Source organism: Lontra canadensis, unplaced genomic scaffold (genome assembly GCF_010015895.1).
Source record: "Lontra canadensis isolate GAN:19392208 unplaced genomic scaffold, GSC_riverotter_1.0 scaffold30, whole genome shotgun sequence".
In the NCBI taxonomy this organism is placed as follows: domain Eukaryota; kingdom Metazoa; phylum Chordata; class Mammalia; order Carnivora; family Mustelidae; genus Lontra; species Lontra canadensis.
Window position 1 is genome coordinate 8,702,036 of NW_022631024.1, and position 19,443 is coordinate 8,721,478.

The 19,443-nt window shown below is 47.5% G+C and overlaps 1 protein-coding gene across 2 annotated transcripts in view; it reads right to left on the bottom strand.

Annotated features, from left to right (window-relative positions):
• Positions 1–19,443, bottom strand: part of TTLL11 (tubulin tyrosine ligase like 11) — a 219,688-nt gene that overhangs the window by 115,072 nt on the left and 85,173 nt on the right. For both annotated transcript variants that reach the window (XM_032865777.1, XM_032865776.1), the window contains exons 4-6: positions 17,884–18,459; positions 6,151–6,246; positions 5,293–5,408 (exon numbers count right to left, since the gene is read on the bottom strand). In XM_032865777.1, the coding sequence (XP_032721668.1) occupies positions 5,293–5,408; positions 6,151–6,246; positions 17,884–18,459 (788 nt within the window). The remainder of the gene's footprint in view (positions 1–5,292; positions 5,409–6,150; positions 6,247–17,883; positions 18,460–19,443) is intronic.

Sequence of the window (19,443 nt, forward strand, 5' to 3'; positions counted from 1 at the left end):
TTCCTGATTTTTTTTCTCCTTATCTTACAAGCTTAGCTTTGAATCCAAGGCGAAGCTGGAGGTCCATGGAGGAATGGGGCAACGCGAAGTGGACGCTGGTGTCAAAGTCAGGAACCCAGAATCCGGTCTCCACGCTGCCTCCAACTAGCTCTGTGACTGTGTCGTCTAGATTTTGTCTTGCATGATCCCGTGTGCAGAACCGTCATATACATGACTCAGATGGGCTGCCTCGGTCGCTGGGGAATGCTTGTCACCATGAACAGAACTTCAAAGCCTGACTGGCCACCTGGTGGGCCTAAGAACTGGTATTTGTCTAATGTCTTCAGACATCATGAGGCTCTCCCCTAGGTGTCACTTCATGTGCTGACCATGACAATCCAGCCTAGGAGATAGCTCAATCCCCATGTTAGAGACCAGATCAGAAAGCAGGCCAAGCTAATAGTACAGTGATCAGAGGTTGAAAACCTCCCCCCAGGCCAGACCAATGCCATACCTGTGCCCCACATGGACACTTGCTTCTCCTCTGCAGGGACCTTTAGGAGGGAGAGTCTTGGCCAGGGAGCTGACTGGCATGATGGTTTCTTTTCTTTTCTTTTCTTTTTTTTAAGATTTATTTATTTATTTATTTGACAGAGAGAGATCACAAGTAGGCAGAGAGCCAGGCAGAGAGAGAGGAGGAAACAAGCTCCCCGCTGAGCAGAGAGCCCGATGTGGGGCTCGATCCCAGGACCCTGAGATCATGACCTGACCCAAAGGCAGAGGCTTAACCCACTGAGCCACCCAGGCGCCCAACAGCATGATGGTCTCTAAGATCCCTTCCAATTCTCACCATCCGTACTTCTCCCAATAAAATGAGGAGGTTGAACTAAACTGGGAATTTTAAAAATTTCTTGTAGCAGGAAAGATTCTTTGTTCTCAAATGAAACCTACAGAATGCTGAAATATAAAAGAGTTCATTGCTTCCACCCAAATGTCTATGGAGTGACAGATGGATAATAAAATATGGTATATCCATATAATGGAATATTATTTGGTCAGAAAAAGGAATAAGCACCAATATGTGTTTCAGCATGGGTGAACTTCAAAAACACGCTAGGTGATGGGGCACTTGGGTGGCTCAGTGGGTTAAAGCCTCTGCCTTCGGCTGGGATCATGATCCCAGGGTCCTGGGATCGAGCCCCACATTGGGCTCTCTGCTCCGAGGACAGCCTGCTTCCTCCTCTCTCTCTGTCTTCCTCTCTGCTTACTTGTGATCTCTGTCTGTCAAATAAACAAATAAAATCTTAAAAAAAAAAAACACACTAAGTGAAAGCAGACACAAATATTGCATACTGTATGATTCTACTTATATGAAGTATTTAGCATAAATATAGCCAGAGGCAGAGAGTAGGTTGGTAGAGGTGGAAATGAGGACTGGCTATTTCATGGGTACAGGGTTTCCTTTTGGGGTGACAAAACATTTCGGAACTAGGTAGGGGTGCTTATTGCATAACTCTGTGAATATACTAAATGTTATGGAATTTAAATACCTAATTTTATACTATGTGAATATTACCACCATATATGTGTGTGTACAGATACACGACATTTCCAGAGTCCCACCCCATGAGCCTCCCCTTTCCCCTGTCCCTTCAGTGCCTCCAAAGAACCCTACGATGTAAATCAGAGTCTCTAGATATTATAAAACATTATCTTAGTTCAAAAGAGCTCTCATATGGTAGCTATTTTATTCCTTCAGGGGCCAAATGTATTTTCTCCCAATCCGACAAAGAAATATGCCTGGAACAGTGACATCTTGCTCCTTGGAAACAGAATGTTCCATTGGCAACCAGATCCCATGTCATTTCTAGTCCACAGTGATCCAGCAGCCTCAGTTTTAGGATACGTCGCTGGTTTTCAACTCAAAATTCTACTTTAAGTATACCAGAAAATATAATGATAGCTAAGCCTTGTTTTTGTTTTCTCATACTCTAGTAGAGAATTTTATTGTTGAGTAGTGAGCTAAGCATTTAAGTAGCTATTATTTACCAATAGGCTTCCTGTTTCAATTAAATGTCATTTCATTGAAAAGGACACCGAGGCTCACCCAGCTGCACCACATCCCCAAGGTCAGAACTTGAATCTGGTCTCTTTGAGCTCAAGAGAGAGCCTCCTGCTATGCCAAGATGGGTACCAGCAGTCAGAGGTTCCCGTTCCTGGGGAAGGCATGGGGACAGCTTTCAGTCCCACCAGGAAACGGACCCCAGCCCGTAAGTCCCTGAGGAGTGTGAAGAGGCCCAGGCATGGACACGAGCCCCCTCTGCAACTTCCCAAGGACATTCAGAGGCATGAAGAGGTCAGGACACCTATCTACTGTTTGTCTTCAATCTGTATGGAGAGAGTGAGGACCCTCCTCACAGGTACTCAAGAAGGAACTAGGGAGGGACACTTTAGACCCTCTTTGGCTAAAGACGTGTAGCGAAAGACACGGGTCATCAATTGTTTTTAAAGGGTTAGGTCAGATCCTATTTAAACACAAGACACGGGGCACCTGGGTGGCTCAGTGGGTTAAAGCCTCTGCCTTTGGCTCAGGTCATGATCCCAGGGTCCTGGGATCGAGCCCCACATTGGGCTCTCTGCTCAGCAGGGAGCCTGTTTCCTCCTCTCTCTGCCTGCCTCTCTGCCTACTTGTGATCTCTGTCTGTCAAATAAATAAATAAAATCTTAAAAAATAATAGATAAACACAAGACACTCTGGTTTCTAAAGCTGCCTCCCAGCCCAGAAGTCTCTGTGACGACGTTTCCTGCAGCCGGAACCACATGGTTTCAGCTTTGGACACTTACGATTCAGTACTACTACCCTGGCCACTTTCCGTGGGCATAAATACGGTGCTCTTCCAAGTTATTCTGATACATTTCTACACAGAGGAGTTGAGGATAATTTTAGCCTTTTTATCTGCATGATAAAATTACCAAAATGGTAATAATTATTCTTTACATAAATGCACTTTACAGATTACAAAGTGCTTTCATAAAGAATCATTGTTGGGTTTTTTTTTTTTAAGGTGAAATTTAGGGAAATTATCGGTAAATGACATTTGGCTATTAATATGCACTATTATGTTAACAGGTAAGAATAGAGGGAGATAGAAGGGTTTTATATTAGAATCAAGGTCAGGTTCTAAAATTTTTAACTATTCCTGGTTATCAGTTAAAAAAAAAAAAAAGGCAACACTCCTTCATTTAAAACCAGGTTCTGCTACTTATGATTGATAAGTTGTGAATGGCTTTCTCATCCTGGTCCTGTGCCCCATCGCTACTCAATTTTCAATCTACAGCTCTCAAAGATGATCCAGAATGCCAGGTGTAGGAAAAGCAAAACCACTAAACCAAGGAAAAGAAAGCTAATTGTGTTTTGATACCGTTTAATGTGAAAATACAGTGATTCTCTTATATCCCTTCCTATCTTTGGCGGCCACACAATGGCCTTCGAATTTGTTGCCACCAACAAAATCAGAGCGCTCGTGTGTCAAGGTCATCTTTAAAGCGTTGTTCTAATGTGCCACACTGACATGGGGCAGCCTCCCAAACCTCCCCAGAGTGCCCTACAGTCTCTCGAGACCTCATCTCCATCAGGGAGATCAATAACCTTTGGAGAGTCTATTTTCAAGGAATGAGGTTTATTGCAATTAATCTCAGCAAACTGCCAACCTGGTCGCGCTCCCGGCCGCTATGCTGTGGGAGCCACGCTGGGCGTGCATGGGACCCAACAGGACACCACTTTGCAGCTTATAATTGGTGGGACCTGCACCTTGCAGGACGGGCCCTGTGGACAGCAGGTGAAACTTCTCAGACAAGTCTCGCCAACAGTGGCACTCTGTGGTGGAGAATATTTGGGAGGGGCACTCAGCCAAGCTGGCACCATCCAGCCCGACTCAGCATTAAGATAAACACTCCTCCAGTGTGACATTTCCGGCGGGGCAGCGGCACTCCACCTCGGCCTCTTGGGAGGATCCCCTAGGGGACGCAGAAGACTTATGCGGCCAGGCCTCCAGTTCAGGCTAATTAAAACCAGTGTCTCTAGAAGCGGGGGCCCTCACACTGGTATTTATGAAAGCTCTCCAGATGGTTCTAACGCGCAGCCAAGGGAGAAGCTCCATTGCAGAATATTCTAACGGTATCTCGGTATCTCGGCGTGAGCCCAGTTGGTGAGGTGTTGCGGTGTGGGGACCTGCAGGACACACCTGGCTTAGGAAGGGGAAGCCAGTGTTCCTTGCAGTCTCGAACCATAGCTGACAAGGGCTGCATTTGCAAGTGTTTAGGTCAATCTGATTTACCGGGGGTAGGGGGAGGTGGGGAGATAAAGAATGCTATTTGAAATGCCTGTCTTTGATTTTTCTGCCTCAAACAAGCGTAACAATATTTACTCAACCCATACTTTGTGAGAGCCAGGAACTTGGCAAAAACATAACAAACAAAATACCCAAATGAGATGCCGTTCATTTCAGGGGTGATCCCTAGAGGAAGGAGCGGGACATGTACTCCCACCAGCATCCCCACCTTGGTTATGCGCCCTGGGGTGTGTGGAATGGAGGGGAATTATAATTGCCATAAAGATGATAGAACTTCAGAACTTCCTTAAAGTGGCTCTGTGAATGTTGAAACAAAAAGCTTATAATGCCAGAGTGTAAACGTCACAAAGAAGGTAAAAAGAAAATGATCTTTATCACGTTCAAGTGACCTGTGGTCTCTCCCTAGGCTTGAGCATTTCCAAGAGAAGCACTCTGTGAACAATGGTGGGCAAGAGGGGATCCCATCTCAGGGAGCGGGGGAAGGGGGTTTGTGGAAGAGAATCTCTAGATTCAAATAACAATCAGCTAAAAATTCATCAGCTGGGGGCGCCTGGGTGGCTCAGTGGGTTAAGCCTCTGCCTTCGGCTCAGGTCATGATCTCAGGGTCCTGGGATCGAGTCCCACATCGGGCTCTCTGCTCAGCAGGGAGCCTGCTTCTCCCTCTCTCTCTCTCTGCCTGCCTCTCTGCCTACTTGTGATCTCTCTCTGTCAAATAAATAAATAAATAAATAATCTCTAAAAAAGAAAATTCATCAGCTGAATCCCAAATGTCGGATTCATATACAAGTCTCCACCTCCTGATTTTAAGTCAGTATATTTGGAGGCTGATAACCATAAATGAAAATATGATGGGTTAGATGGTTTAACATGTACATCTCACCATGCTACAATGTTCCAAGAACTGAGTGGCTAGGACACGGAGCAGAGTTGATAGAAACGAATGATATAAAAAAATACTTACTGGTTCTCTCTTTTGTTCTTAAGTGGGTCCATGAGGCGTAGCGTGTCTCTGATCACGGCCACCTTCACTTCCTCATCGACAAGGCTGGGGACATTTTCGAACACCCCTGGAGAAAGCTTGAATGGGTAAGGATTCTGTGTTACGGTGGAGGGAGTGACTTGGTACCAAGCGACTACCCTCACCAGCTCTACTGGCTGTTCTGTTAGTTAGGTTTTGCTCATATCAATCTATAGAGGAGAATTTTTAAAAGGCTCCCTTCATGCTACTTTTACAATGGCAATTTCCTTTAACAAATCCACAAAAGACATAAAGGGGAAAACATACATAAAGAGCACTAGGTTTATCTAACCATCAAAATCATCCATGTTCGGTGTAGAAAACTTGGAAATACGGACGGGGCTAAGAAAATTAAAAGAGCCCATAGGGTCCCCCCCAAAACCCAATATTAGTAGTGGGTGTATTTCCTTCCAGTCTTTTTTATGTGTTTTTTTAAGGTGGGGGGAGGAAAAATAAAACCACTGTTAAATTGTACTATTTATCTTAGTGACTCGAGTATGTCGACATGGCTAAATCATATTCATAGAATTTCAATTAGCTCATCTCCTGAGGCTAACTAATTAGTTCATGTCAAAACTGATGGAAAGGCTCAGCTGCTTCTGTGTCTGCAGACCTTAAAAACGCGAAGAACGGCATGCTGGGAAGTTACCATGGGTCGGAAAGGTCTTATATTTATAGACGCTGCTCAGAGCTCCACCAAGCTGAGATTGGGCCAGGCTGAGGATGTTGAGTCTCGTTGAGCCGAGCAAGCACCAGCAGCGGTCGGGGAACATATTCAAAAGAGACAGTCCCAGTACTTACTTCTTGCTCATGTTCGATTCTCATACTGGGGTTCGCGTTTACTTCAAGTAGGATAGGCTTCAGGTTTTTCATCAGAAGAATGTCAAAGCCTAGAATCTGGGTCGGATAAACATAATTCAGGATTACTCCCTCCAGCTACAATTGCTTTTCAAGAACCGAGTATGGCAGTAAGGTCATTAAGAGGACGGTAAATTCGAACTTTGCCCCCACCCTGGGCCTGGACCCTGGCTTCTCTTGACCACGGCCTCTCTTCCTCTGGGTGGATTTGTCAGGCCACATAGACAGCAGAACATTTTACAGGAATCTTGATAATGGGACAAGTTCTCATAATGCATTTCAGCATTCTCAGTGACCTCTTTCTTCCTTAACAGGTTTTTTATTATGTTAAGGATCAGTAGTGGTCCATCAATTTCTCCCTCTCCATCTGCTCTCCTCTATTAAGTTGCTTCTCAGCTAGATCTCAGAAAACCCAAGGCTACTTTTCTTAAGCTCAGCTGTACCTCAGTATCCCTGAAGGGCCCTAAGCACACACCTCCCCCAACCCACACGTGGGACTCAGAAGCCATCAGAGTGGAACCCAGGCAAATGAACTTGGAAAAACAACACCCCACCCGCCCAGGTGATTCTGATAGACCCTCTCAGCTAAGGAGAAGGGAATATTTATTAGGCACCGTTTACTATACAATGCACCGATTATGTAATCTCATACCATAATCTCACTTAATCCTCATGACAGTGTGTATTTGAGGGAGGGATCCTGCTCTCCATTTTACAAAAGTAGAAACTGATTCTCAGAAAGTCCAAAGGATTTCCCTAAAGACTGACCCATCACCATTTACAAGATCCAGCGCAAGACGAAAATAAGGGACCCCTTGTTCCAAAAGTACTGACAATTGCACGATGGTGACCACAGAGCCTTAAACCAGGCACAGAGCCCTTCTGAGCGGGGAGCGCTGTGTCACTGTGCCCACACCCCAGGCTAACTCCAACACCATCTGTGCTTCACGCCTGCCCTTCCTCCCGGCGTGCTGCTTCAGGGCGGGCTGTCTTCTGGCTTCTTTCAGTTCCTCACAAGCCCTAGGATGGGGTGAGCCACCCTGAGCATCTCACTCCCTCTGCCTGGAACAACCCTTCCCCTACATGACTCCTCCTGATCCTTGAGATCCCACGTTCTAATGAGATCCACACTCGAGCCATGAAGACATCAGATTCTCGGGAGGGCTCTCATTAACTCTGTAGATGAGAAGGTAGAAAGCTTCTAACAGAATTGACACAGTCCCAAAGTTTCCCAAAGAATAAAGGAGAGAAAAAGAAAAAGGGACAGCTGGTGTCCCCTCCTCTGTGGAGTCCGGAAGAAAAGATGAGGGGAAATTCATTTACTTGTCTCCATAGAACGTGCATTCGTTAGATGGTAATTATGAAACTGTAGCTTCATCCTTATTAATGAAACCAAAGCCTGAATGACCATTTTCGGGGGTAATTCAAAATGAGGTTATTCTTCAGGGAAAGGCCATAAGGACGAGGAGTTGGAAAAAGTCATCCTGACTCTATTTTTCTTTCCCTGGTCATGAGAAGAAAGGAATGGAAATTTGGTAGAAAATGTTACATGCATTATAGATCCGCTGAATAATAAATGACAAGTGGCTGTGAGTGATGAGCCCTTTAAGAGACTCTGGTGACATCATCAGTCTAACTTCAGACCTGAGCTGAGGCAAGTGGTGTTGACGAGGCTACAGAGAGCAGCGGGCTATGGGGCCCAGGTTTGTCATCCTTAGTCATCAACTGCTTTTTCCTCCAACTCAGAAGCTTAGACTCACTCTTTCTCAGCCTGGTGGATGCTTTCAATTCAATGAGAAGGCAAAACCTCACTGGCCATATTGACCTACACCCACCAATGGTGTGGTATTTTCCAGAACCTATGCTTTGGTGCAGGTAGCCGAATATATAGGATCTTGTACGGAAATGCTGTGGAGTCAGAAAGACTGGGCTCCAATCCTACCTCTGTCTCTCACTCTAGGGGTGGTACTTAGCCTTGCCAAACTTCATATCCCCCATCTGAAAAATGGGAGTCACGATAGCTGATTTGCAGGGTTAGCTGCTAATGGAAGCAAAAAGTACCTTGCCTTATAGGAGGTACCCCATATATGCTAGTGCCTTTGCAGTTTCCTACGGATCCCACCACCGAGAAATGGCAGGACGTGGCTAAAGGGGTTCATTTCAAATCCTAGTTCTGCCTTTAACTTGTGTAACTATAGGCAAGTTACTTAGCAGCTCTGAGCCTGTTTCCCCATCTGTAAAATGGGAATAAGAATAGTACTTACCATAATTCATTCATGCAAAAAATATTTACTGAATGCTTTCCTATATCCCAGGAACTAGTCTAGCTTCTAGAAATCGAGCAATGGACTAGACAAGTTCCCTCCCCTTATGGAGTTTTCGTTCTAGTAGTGGGGGGACAGGACCAAATAAAGATTATGGTATGTAAAATATTTTGCACCGTGCCTGAAACACAGTAAGTATTTAAAGAAGGTCAGCTTTATTATATTTTTTTCACAAGTTCAAGGAAATACAATTTGGTTTCTTTTCAAAAGCTCAATGAAATGTGTTGCCTCAGGAGATCTCAACAAGCAGAATAATAGACCCGAGAGGAGCTTAGAGTTGATCTTGTCATGAAACTCAGGCATGTTAGAGTTGGCAAAAAAATCAGGAATTTATTTGGTCCAGTGTTTTTCAAAATCGGGCTCTTTTCTGGGGAAGCACTGGGGAGGCCAGATCAAATTAACTTTTACCTATTTCATATACTGGGGACCCCAGAGAAAAAAGCCTTATATTTTTTTGAAAAACTATTGATCTAGTCTAACAGTCCCTTTATGCAGATCATAAACCTGCAGTTTAGAAAGGGGAAAACCTCTCTCTGGTTTGATGGCAGAGCAGGAATTGTCAAAAGGGGAGAAAGAGAGAGAGAAAGCGAGTGCTTTTCAATCACGTGGTACTCTGCCCCCGATGAGTACTGGAGTCAGCAGTTACGGGTTGTACACTTCCTACTCCCGAGGAACTCTGGGGATTCCAAGTTATCTGTCCTTCAGCCCTTCTAGAAGCTTCCAAAACAAGCTGGGAACAAAAGGGTCCTGGGACATTACTTGTAAACTCACGCCAAGCCTCCAAGCTACCTTCCAATGAGAGGAGATTGTCTCTGAGCCCTAGAACTACACAGCCATCTGCATCCGTAGTAAACACTACTAGGAGGTTGGGTCTCCAATTTAGCATATCCAAACTCACTATCACCATCCAAACTCACTAGCCTCTAAAATGGTCTCAGTGATCCCCACCTCCTGGTAATCATGCCCTTGTATAACCCCCTCCCCTTATGTGTGAACTGCACCTAGTGACTTGTTTCTAAAAACAGCATAGGGCAGAAATGATGGGCTGTCACTTCCAATATTTGATTATAAAAAGACTGTGGCTTCCATCTTGGGATGACTTCTCCTACTCTCTTGCTCACACACTCTGAGGGAAGCCAGCTGCTGTGTTGGGAACAGCCCTCTGGAGGTCCAGGTGACAAGGAACCAATGTCTCCAGCCAACAGCTAGGGGGACCTGAGGCCTACCCCCAGGCTCCTTCCCCAGTCAGGCCTTGAGGTGACTACAGGCCTGGCCATCACGTTCACTGCAGCCTTTTGACACACTGAACAAGAGGGAGTCCCCTAAGCCTAGGTTCCTGATCCACACAAACTAAGAGATAATAAATGTTTGTAAGTTCAAGCTGCTAAGTTTTGGGGAAATTTACTATGTAGCCATAGATCATTAATATGATTAATATGATTAATAACATTAATAATATGATCCTTTCCCTAAAATTGACTCTGCCTCCTGTACTCCTTATCCACCCAATTACACAAGTCAGAACTCTCTCCTTCATCTTTCATATCTAGCTGTTCACCAACTCCTGCTCAATGTATCTCCTGTACATCCTACCTCCTAAAGAACTTTCTGGAGCTGACCCATCCTCACTGCTCCTGGCCTCCATTTGGTCTGCACCAGCTTTCACCTGGACTAATTTAATAGCCTCCCTATTTATTTCCCGCTCTCCAACTCACCTCTCTAGATCATCTGGCACAAGGGGTTCCCAGGAAAATTTTTCTAAAATGTAGAGTATTAGCATTCCTCTGCCTAACATCCCTGCCTGCAGAATGAAGCCTCAGTTCCACGGCATATCCTACAAATTCCTCTAGACTTGCCATCGCTCTCACATTCCAGCTTTATTTCCTCCCCCTCCCCCTGCACATCTTGGGGTGTAATTGTGCTGAACTATTAGTAATTTGAGGACTCTCTACTGCTCTCTGCCTTGATACTCTTCTGTCTGGAAGAAGACTTTATAGATGAAGTATTTATCGAGCACCTATTAAATAACTAGGTATTGTTCTAGGCACTGGGGATAAAGCAGTGAATGAGAAAAATGATGTTTTACTATCCTGCCCTCTTGGAGCTTACAGTCTAGTGAAGAGAGAGACCACAGTAAGTTAGTGATTAAGGCCACAAAGAGTGTGATATGGTGGGCAGAGGGGAGGGTTGGTGGTTTAGAAGGATGACCAGGGAAGGTCTTGCCATCCCATTGTCTTCTGACTTCCACGGTTTCTGATGAGAATAACTTTTTCATTATTCTTTGTTCCTCTGAACATAATGTATCTTTTCTCTCTAGCTGCTTTTAAGATTTTTTTTTAATCATCACTGGTTTTCCACAATTTGATTATGATAAGCTTTGGGGTGTGTGTGTGTGTGTGTCGTCCTTGGAGTTTCTTAAACTTCTTGGATTGCAGATTTTTAGTTTTTATCAAATTTGGAAATTTGGGGCCATCTCTGCAAATATCTTTCTCTATTTTTCTTGTCTCTTCTACTCAGGGAACTCCAATTACACATGTGTTAAAATACTTGATATTGTATCATAGATCAATGAGGGTCTGTTCACTTACATTTCCTGTCATTTTCTCTTTTCGGTTTCATTTTGGATAGATTCTATCACTACATCTTCAAGTTCAGTGATCATTTCTTCTGCGGTATCTAATCTGCTAATCTCATTCAGTGAAATTTTCATCTCAGATTTTATATTTTCTTCTCTGGACGTTCCATTTGGTTCTCTTTAATAGCTTCCATCTCTCTTCATTAAGCTCATATTCTCCTTTAAAATCTTGTGCACAGTTATAATAGCTGTTTTAACGTTCTTTTCCTACTAGTTTCATCATTTCTGATAATTCTGAGTCTGTGTGGATTTCCCCCCCTTGATATGGGTTACCTTACCTGCTCTGTGGAATGTCTGGATGCTGGATGCTGGACAGGAATAGATGCTGGATACTATGAATGTTATAACGCTGAGAGTCTGGATTTTGTTTTCTTTTAAAAGGGGGTAGGCTGTTTTGGTAGTTATTTGCAAATTAATTTGATACCTCCAAGGTCTACTGTTTAAGCTCCACTAGGTTAGGTCTAGAGTAACTTTCATTCCAGGGAAGATTCAGTCCATTAAGGCATAACTTCTCTGGAACCGCCGCTGAATGCTCCCAGTGACCACCAAGGACTGTCCACACCAGCTACTCAGAGCGTGAGCATCTCTCCCTGTTCTGTGTGAGCCTGGGAGTTGTTCAGCTTATCAGTTCACTGGTCACTCTTTGCCCGACTCTATGCATCAACACTCATACCAAGGTGGCCTAACACCCAGCAATGACACAGGGATCTCTGCATCCCCAGGGATGCTCTTTTCCTGCTCAGCTCTCTCCTTTTCAGCATTTTGCCCACAGAATTTCTGCCATCTCAGCCTTCCCAAACTTTGATCTCCATCTCTGCAGCTCATTGAGGTAACAGGGATTGAGTTCCCCATCTCTGTGTCCATGTCCTGGGGATTATTCCCAGATAGAAAGTTGTGGTAACCGTAGGACTCAACCCCGTTTCCACTCCCCAATTCCTCAGGGATCACAGTGCTGAGCTGCCTTGTTGTCCAAAGTCAGGAACACTTATTTCATGTATTTTGTCCAGTATTCTTGTTTTCAGCAGGATGGTTAGTCCAGATATGTTATTCCGTCACAACCGGAAGCAGAAGTTTCAGGAGGTGATGCATGAATTGGGACTGAATGAGGTGAGTGGGTAAGTCATGTGAAGAGCTAAGGAAGCGCATTCCAGGCAGAGGGGACAGCGAGAACCAAAGTCACTTGTGAACAGCAGCAAAGAGTGAACAAGAGGGAGAGTGGTAGGAGATGAGGTCAGATAGGAAGACACGGAACCGATCGTGTAGCATCTTGTAGACCATGGTCAGCAGCCAGGATTTTAAGTGCAATGAGAAAGCCATGGGAGAATTTGCACAAGGGAAGCAATTGGATCTGACATGTTCTAAAAGAATCATGTCGGATACAGAGAGCAAAATAGGCCATCAGCAGCAAGGGTGGGAAACGGGGCATTAATTAGGAGGCTATTGTGGTGGTACAAGTGCAAGGTGATGGCTGCCTAGACTGGGACAGTAGCAACGGAGCTGGTTAGGATGTATTTTAAAGTCTATTTGCAAGACTGGCTTATGTAGCAGGCCTAAGAAAGAGGGAAAAAGAAGAAAGGATGGCTCAGGTTTTTGCTTTGCGTAACCAATCGGATGCTGTGCATTTACTGAAATAGGAAAACAATGGCAGACTAGGTGTGCGAGGGAAATCAAGAGTTTGACTTTGGACATGTTGAGCATGAGAGTCCCACTAGATATCCAAGTAGAAAATGGAAGGAGGCAGCTAAAAACACTAGCCTTGGGGCTAAGTGAGATCATTTAGGGAGTGATTGTCGCTAGGGGAATTTCCTAAGCACTGAGTGCTGGGAATATTGAGCACTGCAGGTTCAGGAGGGGCGCAGAACCAGCAGCCAGTAAGGTGGAAGGAAAAGCAGGCCACAGTGGGAGTCCCTCGCCTCTCTCTGTTTGCCAAATTCTGCTTCATGCCTGAAGCTCCAGCTGCAACAGCTCCTCCTCTGGGAAGCCCTCCCTGACTGGGTCAGGCAAAGTTAATTACTCCCTTCTCTGCGCGCTCCCAGCATCCTATAGAGGCCCTCCTCCAGCACGTAGGATAAGCAGTTGTGATCCCCGGGTGGCAGTCTTCCCTGTAGCCTGCGCCCCCTCAGGGACCATGTCTTACCCATGACCACCTGCCCCACAACTAGCTTGGGGCTTGTCTCAGTGCAAGCCCAGGGAATATTCCAAAGGAAGAAAAAAGCTTATGTATCAGAAGTGGTCAAGAAGGCTTTACGGAGAAGGAGGGATTTAAGCAGCTCTTTGGTAGAAGCACTAAATTCCAAAAAACAGTGAGACTGGCGAGAGCATGCCAGGCCAAGACAGAGGAGGACACACGGGCAGGCTCAGGAAGGCACAAATTACATCTAAGAGGAGCTGCTCTGTGTGGCAGGACAGATGAGGCAACTGAGGTGAAGGAAGGTTAACTTCCAAGCTCACCTGGAAGGAGGAGCTGGTATTAGCTCAAAACCAGGGCATCAGAGAGCGAAACCCAAGCCCTTGCATGACCACAAGGCTGCTTCTTCATCTCCTTCCTAGGGGGCGTCTGGGGCTAAAGGGGAACAGGAGGTCAAAAGAACAAAGAAGGAGAAGCAGCTTAGGCTTCAGGAAAGGTGTCTCCTCCAGACCTCTAAGGGAGAAGATCACGAGCCAAGAGAAGAGTGAGACACAGAGCTAAAGGAAGATCGACACCCAGCAGCAGAAATGGGAAAGAATGTTCTTGAAAGCCGAGCTGGACACCTTTTCTCTGCGTGTGTTTTTCTGCCACATGAATCATCTGCCCCCACATGGACCTGACTGCCAAAGCCAGGGTCACACTGCTGCCCTCAAGAAGACTGTCGTGAGGATGTGTCGCGGGGACTGGCTGCGCGATGGTGGGGGGGGGGGCAGGCAGACCGCGATGACAGGGCTGCCACGTTCCTAGGCAACAGATTACAGGAAGGCTGCCCACAGCCTGAGCCGTGCCAGCAGCCGCTCCGGGCCACCACAATTTCCCGAGTAGTTATTGTGGCTATGATTGGAAAGGGGTCACAATCACATGTTTAAGATAAATGTAATGTCGCTGGCTAGAGTTTATGTCCCGGAATGTAGCAATGTGGGCCCTGCCCAGGCTACAGGCAAAGGGGGCATCACGACAAAGCAATCATTTCTTGTGCGTGCAAAGAACATTGTAGTTTACAAAGCCCTTTATACTCTTTATCTCACATGCAATGGACAACAGCTCTGTGAGGAGGCTGAGGAAATAGGCACAGAGACGTTGAGTGCCTTAGGTAAGGTCACACAGCAACTCCATAGCAGAACCACACCATTTCCCCCAATCTTTGGGCTTCAAGTTACTTCAGGTATCTGAGACCCAAACTAATAAGTGTCTTATCAAGTGACTAGAATAAAGAAAGTAAGAGAGGACCCCAAGGTGGAAAGAAAACTAGTTATTTTCTCAATCACTGTGAATCTGAAATGTATGGGAAACCCAATTTTGAACATCTAACACTTTACACCTTGTCGGAAGTTTTTCTCCCACAGTGCCTCAAGCTCCTCCTAGGAAGGCAGCTGGGGAAGTGGGTGTAGGTGATTGACAGAGAAAGAAACAGAGGCCCAAGGTAGTGAGGGAATTTGCCCAAGGTTGCACAGCTGCAAAGGGGAAGAGTTCCTCCTTAGAGCATTGCTTCCAGTCCGGTGCTCGTCCCCTGACCCCGCGCCTGGAATCAGTTAGTGTTGGTCTAGCAATGGAAAACAGACATGGGGCTGCGGTTCCATGTGCGAGATGTCGTCTGTCCAAACCAGTGGCTCCCTCCTTGTCTGCCCTCCAATTCCCAACAGCCCCAGCCCCCGGTTCCACCCCAGTGGCTGCCCCATGCAGCCTGTCCACAGCAAGACAAGCAGCAAACCACTGCCCCTGGCCCTCCCGCCGACCCCTCCACTGTGCCAGGGCTCCGTGGCTTGGCTGGTCATGCTGGGCCCACATGACTCTCCTGGAATAGCTGTCACCGTCAGACACATGTGGCCACACAGTCCCCCGGGATGACCCCTGGAGGCCTCCACGTTGCAACTGTCTCCTCTGCCCTAACCTTTACATGGCTTGGGATCGGACTTGTTTCCTCCGGTCTTATCTCCAAGTTCTGCCCACTTACCCTTTCTAATGCCTTTAGCTCCCTACATGATGGCTGAGCTGGACATCCTACCTGGGAACCAGAGCCCGGGGTCCACGTGCCTAAGGACGGATCTCTAGAGGACAACCATCCCTTCGTGGAACTGGCCACCGATTGATTTGCCCTTCAAAGGGTTCTACCGGCCGGCCTGGAAATCCTGCTGACTGGTGCCCCACCCCGGGGGAGCCACTCTTGGGAGCCTGCACCTCGGGACCAGCCTCCTCTTTTGCCATCAAATAAACAGCCCACCCATCAAAGATTCTGCTTCCCCCGCTCCGCCTACCTCTCCCCTCCATTCTTGTTCATCTTGCTCTCCTGCCACATTCTTGGATGGAGGATGAGAACCAACCCAAACAAATCATGTGTTTTGGTATTGGCATAATAGCAGGTGCAAACAAAACAGGGCCCAGCAACCCACCTCAACATGCGGTGGAAAAGAATGTTGAAAAAGACTGTTTACTTCATAGCAGCATTTGTATAAAGCTGCAACCCAAGCAAAACAAAGCAATATAGGGAAACATTCGTGCATAAGAAAGGTATTTTTTAAGGCAGGGGAATGATAAACATAAAATTCCAGACACTGTGACCCTGGGGGCAGCGGTGGGTAGGGAAATGGGCTGGGGACAAGCACAGTAGCTGGTGGGCAGTCTTGGGTTGGGAGGTGGCGCTTGGGATGCCCATTTTGCTCTTCTGCTCCAAAGCTTACGGACAGGTTCTGTGTGTTCTTTTTATATATTCACCTGCCACAGAGTAATTTTAAAGATGAGTCGGAGAGGGTCCCAGAGGTCCTCCTTCTTCCCATCGGCTCCGCACTCTGATTATCTGGTGGCAGGGACCCGGCTGTCTACAGAGTGTCCGGACTCCAGCCTCGCCCCTCTTCACGGCTCTGCTCTCACTCCCCCTTCCCTTCCGGCCATGCTCTGGCTTGGGCCACCACACTGTGGCCCCGGCCCCATCACCATCCTCACCAGTCACGAAGCACAGTGGGCAATTTCAGTTCTGGTCTCGTGTGACAGCTCAGTGGCATTTGCCACTGGTGATTCCTGCCTGCTCCTTCTGCAAGCTCATCTTCCTTGGCGCTCGGGGTGCTTCCTCTGCTGATATCCCTTCTACATCTCAAGCCCCTTCTTGTTGGCCTCTGGTGCAGGTCCCTCCCCCAGGCCCCACCAGCTATCCCTTGCCTAAACGGCCGTGCCCTCAGGAGTCTTCTGAGGCCCCGTCTCTTCTGCAGCCTCACATGGCTTTGGTCATTGTGTGAATGCTGATGAGTTCCCAGCCCAGCCCTGTCTCTCTCACTCCTGAACTCCAGGTCCAAATGTCCAACTGTCCACTCAAACTCTCTAACCGGATGTCACATGGGCTCTTCAAGGGCATGTTCAAGTCCAGCTCCTGACCTTCCTCACACAAGCCTTTCCTGTGGCTTCTGTTCATCTATCCAAATGCCTAAGCCACCTGTGAGTCAGTCTTGGTTCTCCCCTGTCCCTCACTGCCACGGCCTCATCATTCTCTCCAGCCCCATCAGTCACCAACCCAGCCCTTCCACCTGCTACATGGCTCTCAGATCTACTCTCTCCATCAGCACCAAGACCTTCCCAGTCCAATTGAACACCAGCTTTTGCTTAGAGGAGAGCAATCGGTTCCCTAGTCACCTCCCTGCTCCCAGCTGTGCCCAATCCACTCTCGACCCTGCAGCTGGTTTGTTATTTGCAATGTGCAAATCTAAGCCCACCATTCACTTGTCTACATCCCATGGGGCCCCCACTGCCCTCAGTCTTCCATAACTCGGCCACAACCTACCGCTCCCACCTTCTCTTCTCTCATCTCCCTCCAAGCTCTGTCTCAAGCCCCACCCTCCAACCACACCAAACCTCTTTCAATTCTTCAAATTGCATGACTCCCCCATCCCCCTAGGGCTGCGAACATGTCCCCCAAGAACACTGTCTCCCCAGCCCTATCCAGGATTTCTGACTTCGTCTAACTGCCACTCCTTCTGCAGAGGCTTCCCAGCCCAGCCAGAAAATGCCAGACGGTCCCACAACGTCTCAGTGAGCAGTCCATTTCTTCCTCTACTCTAGCACTTGTGACATATTCATACGAGGCGCTTTTAAAGGATTTGTCTCCCATATTAGTAAACTCCCTGCCTTGGCCGGGGGAGCCATGACTGACCATCTCCGCAGTACCTGGGACAAGACCTGGCCCCCTACGAAGCAGCAGGTACAAAACGCTGGAAGGAAGGATGAATAAATAAATGGCAAGCACTGTGCTTATGTTATTTCATTTAATTCTTACAAGAATCCTCTCAGGGAGGTACTCTTTGTCTCATTTTACAGGTGAGCAAAGGGGAGTAACTTGCCTCAAATCACACAACTAGCAAATAGAAAGCTGGACCCAGGTTTAACAACAGAGGTCACACCGCAACTCCCCCCTCCCTCACCCCCCCACCCCCGGGCCCCCCTCCGGCCACCCCGCCCCCACCCGGCATCCCACAGGAAGCCAGGGGGCCCTCCACAGGTCCTGTGAGGTTTGGGGAACTCAGGCTGGGACTGGCTACAGTTACCTGGAAGCACGTGGGCCCTGGCCTCCCCGCGGGGATGTCCGACTGGTAGAAAACTTTGAGCTCTGGAGTCAGGGCAATGACAGTCTTAATCACCAGGGAGATGATGTCAGACCAGACCTTCTTGATGTCAACACCTTTGGAAGACAGTCTACAGAGAATGCTAGAGAAAGTCCTCTTGCTGCCTGTGCTCGTGCTGTCCGAATGAATGAAGTTGCCACTGTGGATGTTCAGGGAGTAGTTGGTCAGGTGCATGAAGGTGTGGTGCAGGTTTTTGGGGCTGGGCTCCTGGTATGGCTCGGTACAAAATCTAGAGAGTCCGTCTTTGGCTATATAAATCTCCAGGGGGTCTAAGGACTTGAGTAAGACATACAGACGGATGTCAAACTTGAGCTTGTCGATCAGAAGAGGTTTGCAGATGTACTCCTGGACCACCGCCGGCCGGCTCTGTAGGGTCCCTGCCAGGCGGATGTCACTGGGGTCTTTAATGAGGTAGATGCCATCGCCCTGACAGCCACTGTCAGGTTTCACGATGAACGTGGGCTTCCAGGAGGGGTCGCCATCTTTCACCATTCGAACCTGGTGGGGGAAAAAAGCACGGTTGGCATTACATTCTTTTCCTCTCCAGGCCCCCAAGACAGAGCAGGACCTTAGCCAATGTTTGGGGAAGGAGTGATAAAGTGAGCCCCATCCGTGGGAGTCTTCATGAAGCACCGGGGGCGGGGGGGATAACAATGGGGCTAGCTATCGAGATCTGGACCTAAGATCTGTCCTCAGTCTTGTCCTCTAGGAAGGGGACCAGGAGTGTTGTAGGTCTGCAGTCACAGGACCTAGGTCCAAATTCCAGGTCTTTGTCAGTTGTAAGGTCTAACACCGGGCAAGCCATTTAACTAACGATGACCTGTTAATGGTGAGGAAGAGGAGGGGCAGAAGGAGAAGGATGATGGCCCAGCACCATTTTTTTTTTTAAAGATTTTATTTATTTATAAGGAGAGCATGATCGGAGTGGGGAGCGAGGCAGGGGGAGAGGGAGAAGCTGATTCCCCACGGAGCAGGGTGCGGGACGCAGGGCTCGAACCCAGCATCCTGAGATCATGACCTGAGCCGAAGTCAGATGCTTAACCGACTGAGCCACCCAGGTGCCCCGGCCTCGCACCACGTATGAGTGCCTGCGAAGTGCCAGAGACTCTACGAGGCACTGGACAGCAGTCACCTACTCTGACCCTCACAGAGAATATGATTCTTTTCTCCCGGCACAGGGAACAGAGAGGGCAAAGCCGATGTTCGGAGTGTGGGCACCAATCCCACTGCCCGGGCTCCACCCTGGCCCAGCTCTTCCCGCGTGACCTTGGGCAAGTTACTTAAGTTCTTGGTGACTTCCTCACCTACAGAATGGCAGTAAGATTGTTCTGAGCAGTAAGATTGTCAGTAAGATTTATCTGAGGATGAAATGAGATAAAGAATGCAAAGGTCCAAGCACTCAGAACCGGAGCCGAGAAAGGCAGCGGCAAGCCCAGCTCTTCCTGCTTCTTAAGGAAGAAGTAACTTGTCCGCTGACTGAGA